This window comes from Echeneis naucrates, chromosome 24, assembly GCF_900963305.1.
Source record: "Echeneis naucrates chromosome 24, fEcheNa1.1, whole genome shotgun sequence".
NCBI classification, from domain to species: domain Eukaryota; kingdom Metazoa; phylum Chordata; class Actinopteri; order Carangiformes; family Echeneidae; genus Echeneis; species Echeneis naucrates.
The window spans coordinates 19,332,029-19,353,947 of NC_042534.1; the positions used below are offsets into that span (position 1 = coordinate 19,332,029).

Genomic DNA, 21,919 nt, shown 5'->3' on the forward strand with positions numbered 1-21,919 from the left:
TTTTTAAAGTGATGTGAAGTGTAATGTGATATTCAATACAAAAATAATGGGTGGAATCATTCATTTTGCTTCCTTTTGTGACAATAATTGATTAAGCTTGTGACTAATGTCGCCAGTAGATATTAGTAACTTGAGCAATAGCTGGCTCCATTTGCTGCTCGGCAGTAAAGTGTGCATGTGGCATTGAATACATTGCATATACTCAAGTATGTTATTCTTACGCTTATTTTCTTTGGAACTTTATTTCAATGTTACTGGACCAAGACACGACAATAAGACATCTGAGTTGTCTGCTCCTTAAAGCTGCAGTGGATGTTTCTGATTGAGGATCAGATGGAATCCTTACCTTTTACTCTCTCGCCCATTTCTGCAGGCACATTGCTAGAAGATTATGAACAGCAATGATCAGACATTCCAGGCTGATATGCATGCTGCAGATGACATTTTGTTGTGTTTTTCTGCTTCTGGTGATGTGTACCCTCTTTGATTGCATTAATACATTTTTGGGGGCTTATTTGCCGTTATTCACCATGCCTCTTACTGTACAGTGAAGAGGTGTGGGACGATTTGTTTTCGAACCTGGGGCAGATTCTAATTACACTGTTGACCTGTTACTCGGTCGGCTGTTGATTAGTTGGTGAAATAGCAACTTATCCCCATAGCTCATCACCAAACGCATTTCGCAAACCCAAAGTTAAAGGAAATGTACTTAATTTTTCTCCTATTTTTTAACAGTAGTCAAACAGCTCCTCCTTGTTATCAGCGACAGACAGATGTTTTACTAAACCGATTTATGACTTCTTAGTTATGGCATTACACATCCTCAATCCTCATGAGCCAAGATAAGACTAAGGCAAGTTTCACTTTACTTACTCTGAAGTAATAATAATACTGTCAGAGAATTCTTTTGCTCTCCACGCTGGATTAAGCCACACAGGGGAGAACAAAATGTGTTTCAATTAGAGGTCAACCAGTTGCAGATTTTGAAGTAGCGCTGTTGCTATTGAACATTTTCGTAATCGAGTATTCTACTGAAAGTTCCATCGATTACAGTAATCGGATAAAACATATTTTTGTTTAGTAAAAGAGCAATTGTAAATATACATGAGAAAATAAGACTTTTCACTTAAGAATGAACAATTGGTTTCCTTTTTTCGACAATCAACATTTGTCTTTATCATTGCTTTTGTCATCTTTCCTCCATAGAGACACAGTGCATTTAAGCCCCGCCCATACCGGAGCGGAAAACAATCAAGATCTCTCCATTGACTTTGTATTGTGTGAAGGTGTCTCTTGTCACTCGCTGTGTGTCAGCAAACAAACAAATACTCGAAAGCTGCTGTGTGCTAGGATGAGCCACTAATAGGGTAAAGAACCCTGATATAAGTTTTTAAAAGCCGAACAAAAAAAAAAAAAAAAAAGAGCCTTTAAGACGAGAGAAGTGGATACAGGCGGTAAGACAAGAAGTGTCATCTTCGGCTACACATCAGCCTCGAAGACTCTCAGTTGTCTGTCACAGAGGGTTTGGTCTCTTGCCTACTTATTTATGACGAGGGGGAGAAAGATTTCTAAAATGAATTAATTTATGGAACTTAGTTCTGAAATCTCCCATACACTCAACACACAGGAGTTGCAAGAGATCATTGTGGCTCCTTGCCCATCACTTGAGCATATTTTCTTTTACATGTGAACTTTCCCCAGGGAGTTTAGACTCGAGAAACACTGAATACTATGTGAATCTTTATTATATGAAACTTATGGAGAAAACCTTTTCTAATTGGTCGGTTTCTTTTCTTTGTTTCACTTCAGAAGATGTTCAAGATGTTGGTGATTTGCTACCACAACTGACGCTTCAGTGCCCTGAACTGAGAAAGCTGTCCTGACCTGGCAACATTCGAATGGCCCAGGGAAGCCACCAGATTGACACTCAGGTTTTTCATGACCTGCGCCAGAAGTTCCCTGAAGTCCCAGAGGGTGTTGTTTCCCAGTGTGTTCTGCAGGTAAGCAAGTTCAAAATGTTTGCAACAGATCTTACAACTGGAAGAGGCCTAAATTGCACGAAAAATTTCGTACCAAGAGTAAGTGATAAGCTTGTAAGAGTAACATTTTTAAATGCAGGATAACAAAGCCAGCTTCGGTCGAGGCAGATGGCCGCTCCCCCTGAGCCTGGTTCTGCTCGAGGTTTCTGCCTCTTAAAGGAAGTTTTTCCTTGCCACTGTTGCCAAGTGCTTGCTCATCGGGGGATCTGTTGGGTCTCTTTAAATAAATTTGTAAAGAGTTTGGTCTAGACCTGCTCTATATGTAAAGTGCCTTGATGTAACTTTGTTATGATTTGGCGCTATACAAATAAATCCGATTTGAAATCAGATTCATATCAGAATATTTGGTTTTCAGATCCAATATTGGCTAGAATGTTCAAACTGGCACCACAAATAAAAACATTTGGTCCAAAAATGTAAAAAAGTATTTTATGCATGAAGGAAGTTAATCTACATAGATAACTTAGGTAAAAATGTTACTGTAGGTGGTGTGTGTGTGTGTGTGTGTGTGTGTTTGCGTTTCCCAAAGCATGCAGTTAGACTGAACATCACTGTTTCGGGTTGTAAATTCTCAATGTAACGTGCTATTTAAGAATGTAATGGTCAAATTGCAAAGTTCAAAAACAGGTCTTTACCTTGTAGGATTCTCATCTGAATATCTAATATTGTATGATAACTTAACTTCTTCTGTCTTTTGTTTTTAATTTTAGAACAATAACAACTTGGACGCTTGTTGTGAATACCTGTCCCAAGTCAGTCCAGGGTACCTATACAGTGAGGAAGGAAACCTGAGCTTTTCAGAAGACCCCAGCTTTACCAGGCTCCAAAATCACATGACCCAGTTGCACCTGGGTTTGCAGTCTGAGAATGTACATGTGGCCCCGGTACGGGACGGCCTGAGGATGAATGGCAGCCGGACTTTGGCCCACAGCCTGAGTGACGGGCCCCTCCAGACAAGCCAGGCACCAAATAGTGACTTCTTTCAGCAGGAGCCTCAATCAGCCCCAGTGCAGGTGCCATCTAGCCTCAATGTGTTTGGTGTGATGGAACCTACGCGCAAACCACAGCCCCCTCAACACCTTGGACTTTACCCTCTGGGTGTCAAAGGAACAACTATGGGTCCCCAGCAGACACCACGTTTCAATCCCATAACAGTGACGCTGAGCCCCAATATCCAGACTGGCCGCAACACTCCCACTTCTTTGCACATACACGGTGGGCCACAGTCAGGCCTAAGCAGTCCACAGGGTAACTCTATCTACATCAGGCCCTATGTTAGCCAGCCTGGTACGACCCGGCAGAACCAGCAGCAGGGAAGCAGGGCCCAGTACAGCCCCACATCCCAGCCGCAGCAGCAGATCTACCAGATCTCACACCCCTCCTCCATGTCCGGCTCCTGGTCCGGCCCTCAGCACACCTCCTCTGCACATACCTCACAGCACCAGACCCAAGGCAACCAGACCTCTCATGTCTACATGCCAATCAGCTCCCCTACAAACTCCCAGGCCCCCTCCATTCTTCCCTCTGGGAGCCAGGTCGCTTCGTCTGGTGTGTCCTCATGTCCTTCCTCCTCTTCTTCCTCTTCAGTCATGCCCACGTCCTCTACCATCAGCCAGTACAACATACAGAACATCTCCACTGGCCCACGTAAGAACCAGATAGAGATCAAACTTGAATCTCCACAGAGGAGCAACTCCACAACTGCAACAGCAATGCTGCGGACAACTAGTGTGCCTCGTACAACCTCCACATCCTCTTCCTGCCCCTCCTCTACATCCTCTTCAACTGGCGTGGCTACTGTCCCCACCAACCCTCTGTCCATTGGATGCCCTGGTCTGAGCCGAAGCCAGCCCACTGTTTACATCTCTGCCAGCCCTCCAACTGCTGCTACCAGTTCGTCTGAGGAGGCCATCGTAGCCTCAGCCGGCTCTCGCTCCCAACCTAAGTTTTATATTTCTGCCAATGCCGCCAGTGAAGATGGTGGGAGTAGGAACCCTCCCACAGTCTACATCTCAGCCAACACCCCCTTGCAGGGGCCCCCAGTGCCCAGGAACATGGGAGGCCAAATGAGTATGGGTCCTGCCTACATCCACCATCATCCACCCAAGTCTCGTACCTCTGTGGGAGGGGGAGGCACAGCTTCTTCCCCTCGTGTGGTTGTAACTCAGCCGAACACCAAATACACTTTTAAAATCACTGTGTCACCAAATAAGCCGCCAGCTGTGTCACCCGGAGTAGTTTCTCCTACATTTGAGCCCACCAACCTCCTAAGCCTACCATCAGACCACCATTTCGTGGAGCCAGACCCCCTCCACCTCTCAGACCCGCTGTCACCACACAGGGAGAGGCCAAGTGAGCCTCGCAGACTCAGCATGAGCTCTGATGATGCAGCATACACACAAGGTAAGCTATGCTTAGTTTCATCACTGTTTTTATATCATTCTTGATTACCCAGTGAAGACAAATGCACTGTTATTTTGACACAGTAAACATAAAAAAATGCCTCGGAAGGATTGAAGGATTTAGGTGTGTACTTAACAGAATATTCTATATTCTTTGACACTGTTAATTTCTGCTTTTTTTTTTTTTTGTATTTACAACGATTGACACTTTGTGGAGTTGTTGGCATGAGCCTTGTGGCTATTTATATATACCTTTGATAATGAGTCTGTACCAAAAATTGGGTAAGCAAACCAAACTGTCCAAAAATTGTCTTAAATGTGAATCCACCTTTATATACACATCTGATGTCTAGTTTGGAGTATTTCCTTTATTATTCATTTGCTGTTTAATAAATGTCATTTGTTGTAAAGAGGGCACTGTGATGAGATGAGAAGACCAGTTTCTAGGCTTATTTTAGCAATAAATAATACCGTACAGGTTTTTTGCAACCTGTCCCTTTGGGTTTTTTTTCCTACTGCATTCTGCCAACAAAGTTTATTATGAAAGAATACTGTGTAGTTCTAAAAGACACTCCCCTCAAAATTACCTGTATTGTCATCCCTTAGCTGATCAGTGTATACCGGTTGTCACTGATATTCAGTCGGGGAAGAAATATAAGTTTTTATGTCCACCTCTATGGGCTGGATAAAAGCAGAGATGAGTTGCTGTGTGAGGGCCAGTATGATGACAATAGTGTGAGTCCTTCTTGCTTATTCTGTGTTTGTTCCATCAGCCCCAGAGACTGGTGGATTCTGTATTGTGAGTCAAACCTGTCAGAGCACACCGCTGTTGCCTTTTTTGGTCTTTTGATTCTAGTCTCTATTGTAGAGTGACTCACAGGCTGTGGCTCCTGCTCTGCTGTGACTACAACCAAAAGGGGCTTCACTGGTTATGCTGATGACCCCCATGAATCCAGTTTCTCCTCTTTTAATCAGCTTTCACTCAAAAAAAAAAAAAAGCCCTTCATTGAATCACACTAGTAGTGATTCCTGAGGCACCTGTCTCCATTTAATTTTTGAAACTAACAAACAGTCACATTTTCTGTTTGAAGTCCACAACAGCATTATTATTGTTGTTAGAAATATTAATTAATTAATTAATTTTTCAGAGATAATGCTCATCAATACTAACGTCTTCAGGTGAACATTTTCATGTTCATTGAAGAGTTAATTAGAAAGACCCCAGCAAACAAATGCACATTTGACTTTGTCACACTCACTGGGAAGCTTGTAAATAATACTACAAGTGCAAAAAATGCCAAATAAAATTGACAGTACATGCATGTAACCCGGTACAAATTGAACACCTTCATTTTTGTTTTTATTTGTGCTTTTTAAAAATCTTTTTAAAATGCATTCATCACATTTATGTCACGCTCTGTGGAAAATAAATTAAAAAGGCAGGTGGCAGTTCAGCTAGAAGCTAAATTGGTAGGAGAGAGGATGATCTTTTCTTCAGAGTCAAGTGGTTTAATTCAATAGTTCAATTTGTATTTATATATAACAAGGGAGAGTTGTTGTCTTTGGATGTCTGTACGAGGTTAGAGTTTTCAAATGCTGGAGCTCTATTGAATTAAAGGTAAGCTGCTATAGAGATTTCATTAGGCTCTGCAAACTCTGCTTTCTTCTGATGTCTTTATCTGACAACACAGGGAATTCCACTCAAACTGGTTCACCTAGTGTGAGCAAAAATCAATGTGGTGTATCTGAAATCGTGTTATATTTGTTTATTCACAACAGTCTTCCTTCAGGGGATTTTCATGAGCAATTCTTTTGTTCCCTGCTTTGAACTTTATTCTCAGATTACAAGGAGTTTGTCAACATAAAGATAATAAAATGTTAATTTATTTTCCATTTTCATCTTCCTTAATGCCGTTTCCTGCAAAATTAGCAAAATTGCTTATAGTTTCAAGAGTCTTAATTGTCATTATGAGGACATAATGAAATTTTGCACACTCCCGGCTTAAAAAAGGCACACATAAATAACATGACATAAACCTTCAAATAGAATACTTATAAGAGATAAGCGCAATATATAGCACAAAAGAAAGGTTGCTAACAGTGGTGTCTATGTGTTTCTTCTAGCATTGTTGGTCCATCAGAAGGCCCGCATGGAGAGGCTGTGGCATGAGTTGGAGCTGAAGAAGAAGAAACTGGAGAAACTAAAAGAGGAGGTCAATGAGATGGAGAATGACCTGACCAGGAGACGTCTGGAGAGATCCAACTCTGCCTCCCAAATTCCTTCTGTACGCCTCATTCAGTAATAGTTTCTGCTTTGGTTTTTGATTAGGAGGTGGCAGTTATATGGGCGTATGATTTTAAGTCAATCAATTAAAAAAAACAAGTGGATTATGGATTTGTTAGTAACGTCTCTCTTCAGCACACATTTCTATAACTGCAGAGAAATGTTGCTTTGAATACTGAAAGATAAAGAAAATCTGGGTCACACTGCCACTCTTGGTTTCTGCTCCTACACCCTGAAACTATGTTGATTACAGGGTCTGTTTATTATTTGGCTGATATCTCTCCATATTTTTAGACCAATAGAGAACAATCTGTATCAGATTCTCTTCCCAGTAAAATGCAACCGCTTCTGTTGCTGCTTCACAGAAACCATAACAACACTGAAGAGATATGTCAAAAGTGTTTTTATTTTTTGCATCATTTCTTATGAATTTAGATTTGCAGCTTTAGGATTGTTGCTCCTTTATAACTTTTTGTTGAGTCATCCATTTTCATCAGCTCTTAGTTTGTGTCAGAAGAGAGGGAAACTGGTTATAGCTGGTAATTGATTGATGTGCTGAGCTCAGTAGCTGCTTGGTTTGGTGTTGTTTACTGAGGCAAGCCAGCTCTGGTGAGAGGATCAGCTCTCCTAGTGACACAGTCACAGGTCTCCTCCACTGACTTAAAGGCAGGAAAATCTGACCCTGTCAATACCTGCAGCAAAATCACAATATGGTTAAGTGCAATATGAAGATCACAAGAGCTACAGAGTTTTGTTTTGCTTTTGTTAAGATAAAATGTGTCACAACATTGTTGTGCATTGTGTTGCTATAGAGACACCCCTTATAAATCATAATCTCCAGTGTTTGATACACAACCCACAAAAATCACAAACTGCAGTATCATATATGGCAATATCTGCCAAAGCAACGGAATTATGTATATTTTTTATTTTATTACCTGCTTATTTGCTTCTCTACTTGAGAGTCTTGAAGTGTTTTTACAATCTAATAGTAATTCTGTTAGAGGAAGGGTCTTTTGTAGAGGTCAGAGCTGAATCAATCTACAATATGAAGTTTAATGGTGGTGGTGTTTGTTTATAGCCAAGCTTTTAGCTCCTGAAATTTATATTAATGTAAGCTTTATTATAAAGTCAGTAAAGCTCTTAAAGTGAAAGTTTGGTGATCCAAACATGTCATAAACTTGTCACAGATCGTATTTTAGTTGTTTTCAATTGGCAGGAGGCAGCAGTGCGCCTCCATACCCGGTCTCCATTAAAGGAAAAAGTGAACAATAATTCACAATGAGTCTTCCTTGGGCGTGTACCAAGTTACCCAAGATGTTTGATGCACTCAAAATATCTTCATGGGCCATTTGTGAATATGCAATCTCCATACCTTTTGTTTATTTACACCTGTGTTTTCCTCCTTTGTCAGATTGAGGAAATGAAGCAGTTGAGGTGCAAAAACAGGCTGTTGCAGATTGACATTGACTGCCTCACCAAAGAAATAGATCTCCTCCAAACAAGAGGTAGGTGTGTTTCATTCTCTTTCCAGTGATCAGCATCCAATATTCTTGGGTATTTTAAATAAACACAGTCATCTCAGATATGCAGCTCTATTGTATAAGCATAATGTTATTAAGAGCGAGAGGTTGGACCTGATCTGATGCCAGCAGCTGTCGCACAGAGGTCAGACCTGCACACATCCTCTCGGCACATGCAGTCACTGTGATATTAACCACAACTCCTTCCTGAATTGCATCCCGTTGTTAGTTTTTAACAAGGGATTTATTGGCCTCCTGGCAGACCTCCACTCTGCTGAGAGAACCAGCCACTAACCGCTTCACTCAGGTGGAGGAAAGTACTGAGGCCACTCATTCAAATGTATTATTGATGATAAAATACACACACACACACACCATGGACTTGTGGTCAGGGGAGGCAGGTGAGGCTCTGCTGCTGTAATGCATCTGTTTTAATGCTGTTTTTGGTCTTTAAAAACATTACAGGGCATCTTTTAAATAATTATCCCTCTGTTACATCACCTGTTCCCCCAGAGAACTATGATGTACATATGTGCTCTATTAATATGATGATTTTATAGCTCTATGGAAAATTTAAATTGAGTTTATTGGGAAGTAACTCCTGTTTGTTTACAGGACCACATTTTAATCCTAGTGCAATCCACAATTTCTACGACAACATTGGATTCCTCGGTCCTGTCCCACCTAAACCCAAAGGTACTTTATCTATTGGTAAGTTAAGAAAATGTTCTCAACACTCCACACTCCTGATTTAACTTTAAACATACCTTTTTATTATAGTTATTATTTATCCAATTGATTAGTTTATAAATTACACATTTTAATAAAATAATTGTCATATCAATCAATCATTGTCACCCTGTATTTTGGAAATAGTATATTCTATCAATTGCATGCACCTTCATATAGGCTTCTATCACCATGTGAACATGTCAACAACAGTTGTCAATAATTAGCCTTATGTAGCAACCAGAACTGGTTAGGCAAACATTTATGAATGCACAAACTGTAGTTCGACTTGATATTTATACTTATTTGTGATATATTATAAATGCCTCATGTTTATCCAATGGGTCTGTAGTGAAAGTGGGGATGTTGTTACAAGTGCAATGTTTTGATTTAACAACTCTGTATGATAAATTCCACTCCTTTGCTCTGTGTCACTGTACTGAAGACATGAAGTTGGGTTGCTCAGCTTTTTCCTCTTGAACCTAAAGAAGGCCTCCAGGTTGTGTGTTTGCATTAGATCACTGCCAAGAGAGCAATAATAACAGGACATATGAGCATGCTGAATGTATGTACTTTACCACAGCCACAGATGTAAACAGTTTTGATGTCCATGTTTTCATCACTTCATGGATAAATGCTCTCTTCTTCTCTGGTGATATGTTCTTTGCTGACACTCTTGTTGTTCTCCATGTCCCTGTCAAAGACCCAGGTAATAAGGTTGTGAAGCCCATTGCACCCCAGGAGGAGGATGAGGGGACACAGTGGAGCTGCACAGCCTGCACCTTCCTCAACCATCCTGCCCTAAACCGCTGTGAACAGTGCGAGTTCCCACGGCACTTCTGAGCCAAAGGGGCTGTGATGCAGCGTTCCCTTCTCTGCTCGCCTGTCTTCTACCAAAGTAGAATAGAAAAGGGCCACTCTGTCCTCTTTCCCTATGTGTATGAAAAATGGGACAAGGTGTAGTCATTGTTCATCGTGCAGACAGTTTATTTTTTCCTTTGGAGAGTGGGGTTCTTTTTCTTCTTCCTCTCTAAGGTTTGTTGAATGCTGTCCACTGAAGGCTTGACTGGATAGTGTTTACAACTTGTGTTTCTTCTTCCCAAAGGCTGACAGAGTCAGATGATACCTCACCTTAGAGACTCAGATTGTGTGGGGTCACTTCCACCTTTTTCTGCTCGATGGGTGACACTTTACTCCTGGGGATACCTTGCTGCTCCCACTTACAGTATTACGAGTGTGGCCTTGCAGTGTGATGGCACACATTCACACACCTACACACATAAAACAGGTGCTGATGGGGCTTTTGCTGAATGAATTTGTTTTTCTTATGTGGTGGTGTGACTGCGGGATTGGAAGCTGTGCTCAGCCACTACTCACCATTGAAGGGAAAACTAACAGACTACTCATGGACTTAAAAGTTTGTTTGCTGTTTCTACAAGATGTTAAAAGGGGAAGTGGTAGTGTTGCTGCCACTCAAATGTGCCTCTTGTGCTCCCCCTGAGTATCCCCTTTATTTCTCTTCAATCATGAGTTGATGAAAAAAAACAAAAAAAACAAAAAAAAAAACAAGTTGCATGCTTTATGTACAGTACATGGAGGCTGACACTTCCCTTGAGCTTTTTACTGTACATAATTTTAGAATGTGCCTTAAAAGCCTTATTCCTCACACTATGAATCACTTGTATTTCCTGTAAGTATAGCTTTATAGACTTTATTAACTTTTTGTCTCATTTTGTTTCCCCTTTTTCAAACAAATAAGCACCACGCTCCCTTTTTAAGCTTTTTACTTGATATCTGTGAGAGTTGAAGCCTTGCAGAAGAAGAGGAGTAGAGCAGTCATCATGAAGCTACGTCTGCTGGGTCCGTTCATTGCTTGTGTCATTGCTGAGTTTCTTGTGTACGATCTGCAGATGCAGCAAAATGGAAGGCGATGGAGGAATCTTAGAGGGGTTTTTTTTTTTCTTCTTCTTCTTAGGACACCTAATATGTTTGGAACTGTTGGGGGAAGGGAAAGGTCAAAAAGCAAAATTATAAACTGCCATTTTATCTGACAACTGGAATGTAGGTTTAATGTATAGGGACAGCTACACCTCAATGCAAAGAGACACTCATTCTCCAGTACAATCATGATCTTGCTGCTCCTGAATCAGCTGACTGGACTAAGTCCCTATGTTTCTGAGCTCCAAAGATCAAAGTGAATGTCTCTGTTGAAAGTGTTTCTATAATGCAGAAATACACATATGGGTCCTGCCATGCCTTCAGGCAACAGGTCAGAATTTTTACAAAATCTTGGAAGCAGACAAGGCAAAAACCAAAAATGATTCTTGTAGGAAAGTGTTACACTCCAAGACATTTCCATAGCTGTAAACTGCTACTTTTATTTGGCTCATTTATTGCATCCTCCTTAGTTTTTATGAAAGAGGGTGTTTCTAAAGTTTACCTATTGTCATTAACTTACCTTAACTGTGGCGTAGTTACTTTGTTTTGTTTTTCCACATTTGTGAAACGTTGCCTTACATTAGTGCCTTAAGAACCATTGAATTTGTGTTGATAATCTATTTTTGACATCCAAGTGCCATTTCTAAAACCAACATCTTATTTTATAAACCAATTTCAAATTAAAAGATGAATTATTGTCTCTTAAGCACTTACGCCATATTTGTTTATTTTTTCCAACCCAAAAATACCCATTTCACTCGGTGTGAAGAATCATTCTTGTTTTATTAAATGGAAAAAAAGAATTTGGATATCTAAAAGATTTTTGTTTTTGTTTTTTTCTGATTTTAGCTGGGTAAACTGTCTTTGTAACAGATAAGTTATTTGTAAAAATAATAAAAAAAAAAAATCTATTCTGAATGCTGGTTTGTGATACTTCCCTGAGAACCTCCACTAGATGACAGCAGAAATTAATGAAGTTCTCAGTGTCAATACAGCTATGCTATCATGCAAGTCCAGACAAATTTATTCTTGGGGATCAATAAAGAATCTTTTTAACTGATCCTGTGGAGTTGATAAAAGACAATTTAATAAACCACTAGGGCTCTAGGGATCTATAACACAGAGCTGACATTAGCAAAGGCAGTAAGAGCATTGAACCAATCCCAGCCAACAATTCAGGCGAGCACTGACAGGTAGAGACAATGGTAATTGGAATTCTGGATCTTTAGGCTCACTCACTTAAGAGTTGGCTCTTTCAGCTCCAAAATGATTTGATGATGATGAAACTCCTTAGATTTTTTTGTTGATTAAATGTATTACAAAAAGAATGTAAAATTATGCTCAAAATGAATAATGTATATAAATCAAATCAGATTTATATATAAACACCAAATTATAGTTATGCCAAGGCCGTGGGCCTAACTAAATGAAACACCGGGGAAAGGAGGTCTTTCCCACCTGATGACCCCAAAGACCTGTTAGCTATCATCGCTCACTGGCCTAGTTAGATATTATCCCCAGGGCACATAGGGCAGAGCGAAAGTTTGTTAGGGAGTTAGACACTGAGTCTGGTCCATGTTTTTGGTCACAAGTTTGTGTTTACTCTAAATATAGCGCCAAATCAAAGTAATCAAGGCACTTTACACATCACAGGTCGAGACCAAACTCAGAGAGGAGAGAGAATGCGAGCAGGAACATATGATGCTGTATGGAGTTGATAGAAATATGGGAGCAGTAGGCATTGCAGGAACCTGGGATAGTGATTCACCACCTACGGGGAAAAGAGAGAAACTGGGAGAGACAGACTGAGGAAACATGATTAGTAGTAATCAATTTTAATAAATTATATCAAGTGAATGATTCATATGGCATTCCTATACATTTAACAAACTGAACTTTGAACATAATGCTACAAATAAACCATATAGTGCAAAAACCCAGAGATTCAACTCAATCAGAAGAAAGGCCCAATCTCTGAATGTTTATCATTTATGAACTTTTTACATTGAAACAGACATGTATAAAGAATCAGAACAAAATAGATTAAAATGGGCACAACAAAAACGCAGCATCCAGGTAACAGTTTTAATTAGTTTTTTTTATTAAGCTTGGCACTACCCTTTCTTCTATTATCCGTCCCATTTTGGAGAAGATTCTGAGGAGATGGATGTTGCTACAATACACAGTCTCAGTGCCATCAAGCGTGGCGAGGAGGCGAAAGGATATAAAGCTAAGGTTGTCAGCAACGCCACCCTTGGAATTTCACCCAGAGATTTACTTCTTCAAGCCAAGGCACAGTTTTGTTTACTTAAATTGAATATGATGTGGATCCAAGTTATGAAGATACACTTAAATAACAATTTTGTTAAAAAAAAACAAAAACAAAAAAAAAAAAAAACACAAAACAGACAGATACACACACACACACACACACACACACACACTCTAGAGTAACCCACTCCCAGGAACACAGCAGACAAGCCAGAAGGATGCCACCACTAACTAAATCACCAGCACCATCGGCCTCCTGCAACTGAAAAGGGGAGACTAGAACAAATTAGTGGGGTTGCAACAAAACAAAGTCAATAAAAATCAAACTAAGAGAAATTATAGTTAATGGGCGGGTCACAAGCTTAAACTTAAAATAAAGCGGTCAATTACTGCCCAATTAGAGCCACTCAAACACATATGAACAAAACAAAAAAGAAATAAGGCTAAAGAAAAGAAAGCAAACTCAATTACCTAATTACAGAGACGAAGCAGGAGATAAAACAGCAGCAGCCTCAATAAGCTGGCTACAGTAACACCTAACCCAGAAAATTATTAGCATGGTTAAATGCACTGAACATGGGGCGGTGCATGCTAGGATACACATACATACACACACACACTCACAAGAGAGGAGGGTGGACTCCAGCAGCCACGAACATTAGCCACCTGATAGCATCAACCTTAACGCAAAGAGAGAGGACACTTACCACTGCCAAACAAACGCAGCAGCATACAGTCACCCTACAACACAACACCAATGCTTTAAGCACATTGTCAAACGCAAACAACCAGCGAGGTGAAGCTGCGCGAGGCCATACCTTTCAAGCCGAACGACCTCTGAACCGGAAGGGATACAGAGGCCAACGACGGGAGTGCAAAGAGGAAGAACCGATGGGAGAACTGCCGCTTTTATACCGACCCACCTCTTTGGCAGCGGCTAGTAGCGCTCACTATGACCAATGGCGAATTACTTAAAGAATAAGCACCTCTATGCTGGTACAAATGTATAACATTTCCACCGGGAGCAGAAGCGCCGCGATCACCGGTGCAAACAGCCGCCATTAAAATCAATGAGATAGCCATCCAGAGCGCCGCGGAGCGGATCAGCAACGTCCCAGCCGCGGCTCTGCGAAGGCCGCTTCTTAACCGCATCAATAATTCATCGGATCGCACCAGACAGGACGTCAGATACAGTTTCAACATAAAACTTCCGTCACCTTTCAAAATAAAATAGCCTACTTACTTACCTAATGGCCTACTTCCCCGTGATGGAAGCAGAAATCCCAGGAAATATCAGAAGATGAAGCTCTTTCGCGTGGCAGAGGCAAAGTAAACTATTCTTTGTAGTTGTTTCCGTTTACAAGCCGTTATTCGCGGGATTCTCGCGAGACTGTGTAATGCCGCGCGATTACTACTGGCTCTCAAGCCTCCGCACCGCTACGCTCCCGGTGTGAACTCACGCTGGGCAGAGGATGGAGCTAAACCGTGGCACAGCCGCTTCCGGTGGAAATCCGGGGTAAGATGTGGGCAGACTGAACCCTTGGTCTCCCACCAGCTCAGTGGGTCAGCACTTCACCGGAAAAGGGGATTCTCACCTTTCCAACATGTTATCTCTCTGTGTCACGCTGACTTTCTTTCCCTCTCTGCTCTCCCTCCTGGTGTTGTGCTCACTGTGTTGTATGTGTGTCTGTAACCAATCCCTTCCCCCCTCTGCTCAACATGAACAGACCACCACCATGTCTAATCTTGCATGGCTTTAAAAGGAAAAAATAGGTGGAAAAAAAGTCAGATCCCAATCAAGAGTTGGCTCCTGTCGCTCACTTGAATCGTTAGATAGATAGATAGATAAACATCATTGTCCTTCAGGTACACAGTGAATGAAATTCCGTTGCATTGAAGCTGCGACAGCATTAAAACTGGACAAAGAAATAGATAGCAGAAAATGTAAATAGCGCAAATATTTAAAAAGAGACTATAAATAAATAAATGCATAAAGGTGATGATTGTACAGTACGAAACTGTGGTTTTAGCAGTTGTTTTATTTGGAGTTCGACAGTCTTTTGGCCTGGGGAGGAACCTGTTTCAGAGCCTGGTTGTTCTGCTCTTCACACTGCAGTACCTCCTCCCAGAGGTCAGCAATGATAACATTCCATGGTGTAAGTATGGAGTCCTTTGCTTTAGTCAGACAGCATTTGTGACTAATGACACTCACTGAAGGTCTTTCCAGACATTTCCAGTCTGCAGTCGTGCAGCTGCCACACCACACAGAGATAGATACAGGTGGTCATTATGGACTCGATCATGTCGAGTCTGTGGGCGCGTTTTGTTTACTTTATTGCCCAGGTGAGGTTCTAGCTGTTGTCAGAGCCCCCAAATTGCCAGATTTAAATGTGGCATTCCATTCACCTCTGCAGTAATTCAAGGCTTGCGATTGGCCCGGGAAGTTATGTTCCTGATGACATTGATGTTCACCATGCACTTCTGTATGTATCCTAATGTAATAAAGTGGGGAAGGTAGGTAGGTTTACTTGAGGTAAAAAAAAAAGAAAAAAATTGGGTGGTGAGCAACAGCGTGGGAATTGAGGGTTGTAGTATGAGTTGAGTTTGTTTTCTACCAGGAACGCGACCATTAAAACTATGCTAAAAATGTATCAAACTAAAATAAAAATACTAAAATTAATAAAGACTATAAAACAGAGAAGGACTGAAGCTAATAAAATGCTACAACTAAGAAAAATACTAAAACTATTATGATTCACTAGAGAGGGCCAACTTGAGGGAACGATAGTCCAATACGAGGGGGGGAGTTGCTGTCCTTCCCTCGTAGAGCCAGTTCGTCAGCCCTTCCTCGGTCTACTCCACGCCACCCTCACCTCGCGTGGGCCTTTGGTAACTGTAGTTCAGGCCCGTCGTTTAACTCATAGTAGTACGCCATTTCTGCTGCAACTCTGCTATGGCTCAGCTCCGACCCTTTCCTGTCCCGGCTTTCGCTGACACTGCTCCGGCTCTGCTCCTTCCTCTGTCTCTCCTCTCTCATGCCCCTGCCATGTCAAGTTTGTCTGCTTTTTATTTGTGCCCTGAATAGAAAAAAATCCCTCCTCCCGGTGCATCATTGGCTGAATGGGTCCGTAGTCTCTTACGGCTGCTGCCTCATCACACGTCTCTTCTCAGTATTTGAACAGTAAATGTGAAAATTCAGCGATTTTGAATAAAAAATAATCTAAAACTGGTGAAGTTAGATTAAAAATAACTTTATAGTGCAAATCACTGGATAAATATAACCATTTAATAAAGTTTTCCTTTTACATTTTTTTCTTTCCATGATGACACATGAGGCACAGCCTTTCCTGCCTCCTCTGACAGTCCTTCACTGGTCTCCTCATCATTGATCTCCACTGTTGTTTCTCAACATTATACACCCTCCTCCAGGCGGCCGCCCCATGTTGATCGCGGTGTGTGTTCAGGTGGCATTCGCTTGTCCCCATGGACTTTGTCTCCGGACCTAGAGCCATCTCAATGCTTTCTCAGCTGCCTCTGTGATGTTTTTGATAGCTCTGGTCCTTGTTCCTCCTCCTCCGAGGGCTTTGTGGAGTGCTTGCCCCATGAATCCTCTGCAGCCCACTTCGATGGGCATGCACTTCGCCTTCCAGCCCTGCTCTCGACAGCCGATGACCAAATGTTCATATTTGGTCCTCTTCCTTTCATGAGCCTGCCCCAAATGCTCTTCCCATGGCACCGTCAGCTCCATGATGAGGATGTTCTTGGTAGCCTCGGAGGCCAGAAGTATATCTGGCCTCAAAGTGGTGCTGATGATGTGCTGTGGGAATTTCTCCAGGTCCACTAAGAGCTGCCAGTCCTGGGCTGTTGACAGGATTCCTGCTCCCACAGTCTTGTGTCCTGGCCTTGGCTGCACTCCTGCCTTGACAAACGCTATTGCACCATTGGTGATGTTTCACACCCGGCTGCAGGTGCTGATACCCTCACTGATGGCCTCTATAATCAGTTTCAGCACCTGTTATGACGCCAGGTGTACCGGCCCTCGCCAAGAGCTTTTGGGCAGGAGCTCAGGATGTGCTCCAATGTTCCCCTGGCTGAGCACAGAGAGCAGTTTGGGGTCTCCACCTTTCCCCAGGTGAAGAGGTTCGCCGGGCTAGGCAGTACATCGTACACTGCCCGAATCAGGAAGGTTATGCGGTGTGGCTCTGCCTTCCATAGGTCTGACCAGGTGACTTTCCAATCCATTGCATGCTCCCTCCTCATCCAGGCCCCTTGTTGTTTCAAGCTAACTGCCCTGCTTGATCTTCCTTCCTCCACTGTAGCTCTCACCTCCTCCTGAATTTGCCTCTGCTTTTCCTTCCCCTTGTGCACCCTGTAACGAGGTGTTGGGAACAGCCCCAAGCCTGCTCTGCCATGGGCCACCATGCCCACCAACTCTTTTTGGCACAGCCACAATTCGACATCCAGCACAGCAGGTTCAGTCCTCCACTTTCTTCCCATCTTCACCTCTACTCCAGCCTGGACAACATTTGGATCTCTTGAGTACATCAGCACCTCCAAGGTCTCTACCGTGGAAATGGGGACCTCATAGACAAGTAGCAGTCAAAGTATCCTTGGCAGAAATCCGGTCGAGGCAGATGGCCGCCCCCCCTGAGCCTGGTTCTGCTCGAGGTTTCTGCCTCTTAAAGGAAGTTTTTCCTTGCTACTGTCGCCAAGTGCTTGCTCATCGGGGAATCTGTTGCGTCTCTTTAAATAATTTTAGAAAGAGTTTGGTCTAGACCTGCTCTATATGTAAAGTGCGTTGATGTAACTTTGTTATGATTTGGCGCTATACACAAATACATCTGATTTGATTTGATTTGATTTGATTTAGAATACCATGCTGGTAAATCCATGCTTTAAACTTGCCTGAGAGGCTGGATCAGTCAACTGATCTCACCCAAGTGTCTAACTCCTGGCAGGTGGACTGCACCGATGAGGAGTCCTTGAGGCTGCTGTCAAACACCTTTCCCAAGCTCTTCACTGGCTTCTCGGAAATGGTTGGAATTTGCTTCCCTTCGATGATGAATCAAAACCTGTCGGTAACCTTGCCCTTCTTCACCACTAGTGCTCTGTGCTTGGTTGGTGTGAAACTCATCCGTGCCTATTGGATAAGCTTTTCCAGCCCTTGCAGGATCCATCTGCATCCTGGTACAGACTCTGTGGTGACTGTCATGTGACTGTCACGTAAAGGCCCTGATCGGTGGCTGACGGATCCCTGATCCACCATCCACCATCATATTCATCGCTAGGGCAAATAAAGTTACTGAGAAGGTGCAGCCTGTGATTATCCCAACCTCCAGCTTATGCCCCTCCGATGTTGCAGCTCCTGCTGAGACTCAACCTGAACTGCTCATATTAGTCCAGGATCAAGTCTCCAACATGATGTGGCACATAGTGTTTTGGTCCTGGGCTAGGCAGATTATAATTGCCGTCATTGCTCACAGCCTCCAATCCACATCACCTTTCACAGATGCTTGGAGCACCTTGTTGACGTCCTCATCAATCTGTTCCCATTCTGTTGTCTCGCAGGCCTGTGACCACTTGATTCGAACCATCCCCAGGGTGAGATTTGGGAGAGCTGATTGTGCCACATGGAGGCTCTGGGCTCTATGGGGTTCTTCCTGGCCCGGCTCCTCCTGCGTCTCATCAGGTGTGGTGCCCATGTGCTGTGGTGTGTCACCCCTCTCCAAACACTTCATCCTGGCCTGGTGAAGCTTGAGGACTCGGCTGTTTTTGCAGATTTTCCCGCATCTGCATGTCGTGGTCGTAGTTGTTGATCCGTTTCCATTTATCGTTGCCATTCCGACCGTCAGATTGGGATTCTCAAATTATCCCCTGAAGTCCAAGCTGAGGGCATGCAAAATAACTGAACTGCAAGCCCAATGACAGATCTACCCGACTCATCACACATACATTTACAGCCCAGCAACATGCAAATGAATGTTCACTAAAGGTATTGTGGATTTTGGGACAATATAAAAAAAAGCTTTTAGTGATCGGACAGTTGTGAAGGAGTGCTTAAACGCTGTTGCTGAGACATTATTTGAGGGAAAACAAAAAGACGAGGTGTGGAAAAAAAAAATCAAACAAATCCCAATGTAAGTGTCAACAGCAAAGACCTACTCTGGCGCCTAGCAAGTCAAAACAAGTAGAAGACATCTGGGTGCTAAGAAAGAGAACTACACCACACATACATACACAGAGCTGCACAGTCGCTGGCTGAAGGTCAAGATAAAGTTGAAGGCTATCCACACAACACACACATATAGGTATAAGAAGCATGTCACACGTTTTGCTGGTCGTTCTGTCTCTGACTACATTGTTAGTAGGGCTGATGTGAAGAAAGAGATTCCCCATCTGACGCCTGTGTCCGGACAACCTGATTTCCTCTTTCCACCTCTTTCCGCCACAACATTATGTACTCATACAGTTTGATGCAGCTATTCAGAGTGCACCATTCATATCTTTGGCCATTGATGAGTCTACAGATACTACTGATAATGCCCAGCTTTTGGTGTATGTGAGATTTTTTTCAGAAAGATAAGGAGCTGGGGCAGTACCCTCAAAGGTACATGGATTGTACCCCTTGACAAGGGTACATATTAGTACCCTAATAGTTTGAGCTTTACAATGACATTTATGCTCAAAACAACAACAACAAAAATAGTCAAATGTGTCATCCAGTTTATTGATGTTAGAAATTATTTACATGTCTATAATGATAAGTCTGTAAAGATATTAACAGTTTATGAAATATACTCTTCGAACATTTGTGTGTGTATGCGTGCGTGAGGGTCAGGGACTCATTTTTTTACCATCCAACAGTCCTTCAGGTGAGAGTTACTGCAATGACACACTAACATAATCATAAAAAATGTTCTGGTAAATTTCCACCACAGAAATTAAACCTCTGGTAAAACATTTTTTATGAAATTCTGGTTACTGTTGTTATGACATTACTTAAAACAGCATATTGACTTATCCATTAACTCATGGTGGTGAGGAAAAAAAAAGACAAAATAATTACATTCTCCACACAAGCAACAAAAAGTTACCATACAATCTATAACTGAAAATAAAAATAAAAGAGAATATCTGGTAAATCTTCAGCCAGCAACGCTTATTTTACCAGTTCAATTTAAGATTTAAGAACACTCTTATTAATAAAAAAATCTTTCTTGGCTTGGTTTGTTTACTTCAGACGTGCATTAAAAATTGATTGGATGTACTACAATTCATATATCACTTACGCCTGACAGAAAGAGTATTTCTTCAGTACATCCTGAACTGTCATGCTATCTATGATATCTTTTTCCGCCACCATGCAAAACTTTGCTGCATGCGGTCTTTGACCATGTTTGTGTCTGGTTGCATCTTCTTATATGGCATATGCAGATCATGTGCATGCTTCTCAATAGAGGATGCATCCTCACCAATTACAGTCGGCACCTATTGGGTTTAAAAATTGAAAAGCAAAAGTTTAATGTGAGATGCAAAAACTTTTTTCCATCCAAATGTGATCTCTGCAACCATGGAAAAATTTGGTGGCAAACCACACTCAGAACAGTGCGTCTACAATAATTTTGTGAACATGTCCTTTTGCTTGGAACGCCTCAATGCATTACACTGTTTCGAATGTGCTACTTCCAGACTCTGGGCATGCTGAAAATAAGACCAAAATGCGAAGTTTTCAAAGACGCAGGTTAGCCATGACTGTTTATAATCTGTAGATCAAGGGAATATTTGTGCTTACTTTAGTTTCTGTTTTTCATTGAATTCAATTACCTTAATCACAGCACTTTTTTAACCTAAGTTCCCTAAGAATAGTACTGTCAACAAAAAAATTTTTAAAGAGCTTCCTCATTCACAGATTTCTCAAAGACATTCTTTAAAGAAAGTGATTAAGTCAAGGATATTTGTTTCACTGATCTATTTTTATTTTTTGAGCTTTTTTATTGGGGAAGTTTATGTCTATTAATATCAGAAGGCAAATAATTAAAGCTTTTAAGAATAAACAATGAAGTTATTTATTATGTTAATTCAAACTTAGGCTAACTTGCCACTCAGAAAACAATCAATCATTAATATGCCATCTTCTGATGCAGATCTGCAACATCTTGCCGCAGCCTCAGAAGGCTCTCTTGGTTGTCTCCGCCCATATTTGTCCTTACAACTTTTTACCTCATAGTCATGAATTAAAGGTACGCGCTCTGCTTTAAATTTGCATTTCAGGGACTGATGCCAGGTACGCTAATACAAAAAAGAAAAAAAGAGCATAGCTAACACGTAACCATAAATTAGAATTACATGAAGATGCCCAATTTCAGAATAAGAAAACTACCAAACTTTGTAACATACATAGCCATTTCCCTCCAAATCCCTCAGGAAAGGGTATTGCGCAATGCGGACTTGTACGTATTCTGCATTAGTGGGATATCTGTAAGAAATGGGACATGGCGGGAATAAATTTATCCGTCCAAAGTCTCTTGTTCACCTGCTCAAAGTACTTCAGGTAGAAGTAGTCCGGCGCGTCCACCAGACACTCGTGCTCCCTCTGACTGGGGTGATGCAGCCGTAGCAGATTTCCGAACAAAAAACTGAGATGACGTGATTCAGCAGGTGAGACACCATGGCTTTCACCGTGTTCAAAAGAACGGCGGACAGCCGTCCGTCGGTCACATCCTCTCTCCGGTG

General features: G+C 41.9%; 1 protein-coding gene and 1 pseudogene across 7 annotated transcripts in view; one reads left to right on the forward strand and one right to left on the reverse strand.

Annotated features, from left to right (window-relative positions):
• The window catches only part of tab2 (TGF-beta activated kinase 1 (MAP3K7) binding protein 2), a 28,263-nt gene extending 17,717 nt beyond the window's left edge, over nt 1-10,546 (forward strand). For 4 of the 7 annotated variants that reach the window (XM_029496134.1, XM_029496131.1, XM_029496136.1 and 1 more), the window contains 6 exons: nt 1,810-2,000; nt 2,750-4,442; nt 6,566-6,726; nt 8,140-8,233; nt 8,864-8,959; nt 9,681-10,546. In XM_029496134.1, coding sequence (XP_029351994.1) covers nt 1,899-2,000; nt 2,750-4,442; nt 6,566-6,726; nt 8,140-8,233; nt 8,864-8,959; nt 9,681-9,820 — 2,286 coding nt within the window. In that variant the 5' untranslated portion in view covers nt 1,810-1,898 and the 3' untranslated portion in view covers nt 9,821-10,546. The remainder of the gene's footprint in view (nt 1-1,809; nt 2,001-2,749; nt 4,443-6,565; nt 6,727-8,139; nt 8,234-8,863; nt 8,960-9,680) is intronic. The other 3 variants (XM_029496133.1, XM_029496135.1, XM_029496137.1) reach the window with 2 other exon arrangements.
• Nucleotides 10,547-16,646: 6,100 nt separating this feature from the next.
• LOC115038276 (uncharacterized) lies at nt 16,647-19,026 on the reverse strand (annotated as a pseudogene).
• Nucleotides 19,027-21,919: the final 2,893 nt, after the last annotated feature.